Raw genomic sequence first — 3,434 nt, forward strand, 5'->3', positions numbered from 1 at the left:
GGGCACATAATTGGAGGCCATGATTGCAGACAGGCAAAGCGCTGTGCTGAGAAAAGTCTTGGTTGGTTCTGGCGAAGCAGAAGGGCCAAGGCCTGACCCCAGCCACTGGGAGGGGAGATCCTGCACCCCCACGTCTGGCTCAGGGCTCTTCTTGGGGTCTGTATGATGTGGTGGGCAGTGTGATGCCACGAGAAGAACTTCATTAGGACACCTCCCCACCCCTGCACAGGGTATCAAGGAAGCAGTGAGGCCCCATTGCAATGACTATATCTCATCTCCTCAGAAGCTCTAGGCAAAGGGACAAAAAGGTCAGGGCTGTTGGGGCCTTCCATTCTTGCCAGCACCCTCTGCCTTCTCCTCTGCAGCCTTTCCTATGCTGTTCCACACCTTGCCCTATTTCCTTGAAGTCTGCAGACACCCATCTCTGTTCACCACCTTGCTCTCATCTCGGCATTTCCATTATTCCACCAGTGTCTCATCAACACTCACCAGCTGTTCCTTGAAACATAAAACCATCGTGTGATCACAGACACCCTTTCAGTGACCTATGGCACCAAAACCTTACCATTTGAGGAATATTTCTTCCTCCTCGTAGCCATTTAAAGCCTTCAAACGGACACTTTGTGGCACTTTTTTCTCTCCTGCTCTTTCGTACTACCAAAGAAAGCTCCATCAGGGTGGAAACCACTCCTGAAGCAGGCATCCCAACCCATCAGGCTCCTTGCGGCCTGTCAGCCAAGCACACAGAAGTCACCTCAGCAGCATCTCCCAAGGCCTGGGCCTGCTGCTGGCCTTGCAGCTTCTTGGCTAGACACAGCCAAGCCTTGGGCCTCCTGCTGTCCAGTCCTGGACTCAAGCAGAAGGGACAGGACAGCCCCTCTGCGGGCCTTCTTTCTGTCTGGGTCCTCCTGGGGATGGAGGCAGAGGGGATCCCACAGGCAGCATGCCAAGCAGGGGCCTTCTGCTGGCCTAGCAGGGCCACTGGCAGATGGCAGCCCCAAAGTGCCGATCCCAGGGAGAAGCCAAGGGTGACCTGCCACCTCCAGACACAAGGGACCTCACAGTCCCTTTGCGTGACACGTTCCTGCTGCTGCCCTATCAGCTGCAGAGACAGAAGTGACCTCCCAGTCACTGCCCCAGTCACATTCCTCCTGCTGGGGCAGGAGATCCTGAGGCAGAGCTCACCTAGGGGAGTCGTAGCTGACCTACAGAGCCCCCTCGTTACCTGTATTTCACTTTCTGGGTTAGAGATTAAACAAAGTTTTAGTGGGAGTGTTTGGTGTTCTGCTTGTGGTGTCAGGTCTGTGGTTAAGGTATGGACAAGCTCTGTGTTTTAGGGGTGTTTTAGGTCTGCCAAGAAGTCTAGGTTTAAAGAGATCATTTTAATTTTAGTGTTAAGGGAAGACATTAGGGTTAGCAAACAAGAAAATGGATTCTTTTGAGAGTGTTGTAGTAACATTTAGGTTTAGGGATTACAATTCCTGGTTCAAGTAAGGTAAGGGCCATACCTGACTGTTTTAAGTCAGTGTTACCGCAGCATCTACATTACATGAACCCTCTTACCTGTACGAAATCATAAGTTTCTGCTGGCCAAGCTCTGCTTCCTACTCCAAAATCTCTCATCTCTCTTGTCCAGGCTACTCCTGACCTCCCCATATCTTATTGGGATCAGCTTTCTGATGACATTCATGATCCCAGAGTATCTGTCTCACTTCTGTTGGCGACTCTTGAGAAGGAAGTGGCGTTGCTGTCAGGAGGGAAAAGGGCACAAAGGTCTTTAGTAGCATCCTCCACAATATGCCCATCAGCTCTGCACCTCCACCAAATTACGCTTGTTGTGGTTTAACCCGGCCGACAGCTAAACACCACACAGCCGATCGCTCACCCTCCCCCCTCCCTCTCTAGGGTGGGGGAGAGAAACGGGAAAGTGAAGCCGGTGAGTTGAGATAAAGACAGTTTATTAAGACAGGAAAATAATAACAACAACAACAACAACAACAACAACAATAATAATAATAATAATAATATTACTAATAATAATGTGTACAAAACAAGTGATGCACAATGCAATTGCTCACCACCCGCTGACCGATGCCCAGCCTATCCCCGAGCAGCCGGCCCCCCACCCCGGCCAGCCACCCCTATATATTGTTTAGCATGACACCAGATGGTATAGAATACCCCTGTGGGCAGTTGGGGTCAGCTGTCCTGGGTCTGTCCCCTCCCAGCTCCTGCTGCACCCCCAGCCTGCCTGCTGGCAGGACAGAGCGAGAAGCTGAAAAGTCCTTGGCCTGGTGTAAACACTGCTCTGCAACAATTAAAACATCAGCATGTTATCAGCGCTCTTCTCATACTAATCCAAAACATAGCACCCTACCAGCTACTAGGAGGAAAATTAACTCTGTCTTAACTGAAAACAGGACAAATGCTACACCTAACAGTCACAACCTGCCTGAGATTAACTTGAGTTAAACTAGAAAAGAGAGACAGACAGTTCCTTACTAAGTAAATACTACAACTAGAATCAGTTTCTTCAGTGTGGCTTTCAGCTCCTGGTTCCTCATGCTGTAGATGAGGGGGTTCACTGCTGGAGGCACCACCGAGTACAGAACTGCCACCACCAGGTCCAAGGGTGGGGAGGAGATGGAGGGGGGCTTCAGGTAGGCAAATATGGCAGTGCTGATAAAAAGGAAGACCACGGCCAGGTGAGGGACGCAAGTGGAAAAGGCTTTGTGCCGGCCCTGCTCAGAGGGCATCCTCAGCACGGCCCTGAGGATCTGCACATAGGACAACACAATGAAAACAAAACAGCCAAATGCTAAACATGCACTAACCACCAGAAGTCTAACTTCCTTTAGGTAGTCTGAACCTGAGCAGGAGAGCTTGAGGATCTGGGGGATTTCACAGAAGAACTGGTCCACAGCATTGCCTTGGCAGAGGGGCAGGGAAAATGTAATGGTAGTCTGCAGAAGAGCATCAAGAAAGCCACTGCCCCAGGCAGCTGCTGCCATCTGGGCACAAGCTCTGCTGCCCACGAGGCTCCCGTAGTGCAGGGGCTTGCAGATGGCAACGTAGCGGTCGTAGGACATGATGGTGAGAACATAAAATTCTGCTGATATAAAGAAGAGAAAGAAAAAGACCTGTGCAGCACACCCCTGATAGGAGATGGCCCTGGTGTCCCAGAGGGCATTGGCCATGGCTTTGGGCAGGGTGGTGGAGATGCAGCCCAGGTCGAGGAGGGCGAGGTTGAGGAGGAAGAAGTACATGGGGGTGTGGAGGCGGTGGTCGCAGGCTACGGCGGTGAGGATGAGGCCGTTGCCCAGGAGGGCAGCCAGGTAGATGCCCAGGAAGAGCCCAAAGTGCAGGAGCTGCAGCTCCCGCGTGTCTGCGAATGCCAGCAGGAGGAACTCGCTCACAGAGCTGCTGTTGGCCAT

At 51.8% G+C, this 3,434-nt stretch overlaps 1 protein-coding gene across 1 annotated transcript; it reads right to left on the reverse strand.

The window, feature by feature from the left end:
* Positions 1–2,501: 2,501 nt before the first annotated feature.
* On the reverse strand, positions 2,502–3,434 carry LOC136787670 (olfactory receptor 14J1-like). Its single transcript, XM_066984984.1, has one exon. The coding sequence runs from the start codon at positions 3,432–3,434 to the stop codon at positions 2,502–2,504; it is 933 nt and encodes a 310-aa protein (XP_066841085.1).

The sequence above is a fragment of the Anser cygnoides genome, chromosome 30 (genome assembly GCF_040182565.1).
Source record: "Anser cygnoides isolate HZ-2024a breed goose chromosome 30, Taihu_goose_T2T_genome, whole genome shotgun sequence".
NCBI classification, from domain to species: Eukaryota; Metazoa; Chordata; class Aves; order Anseriformes; family Anatidae; genus Anser; species Anser cygnoides.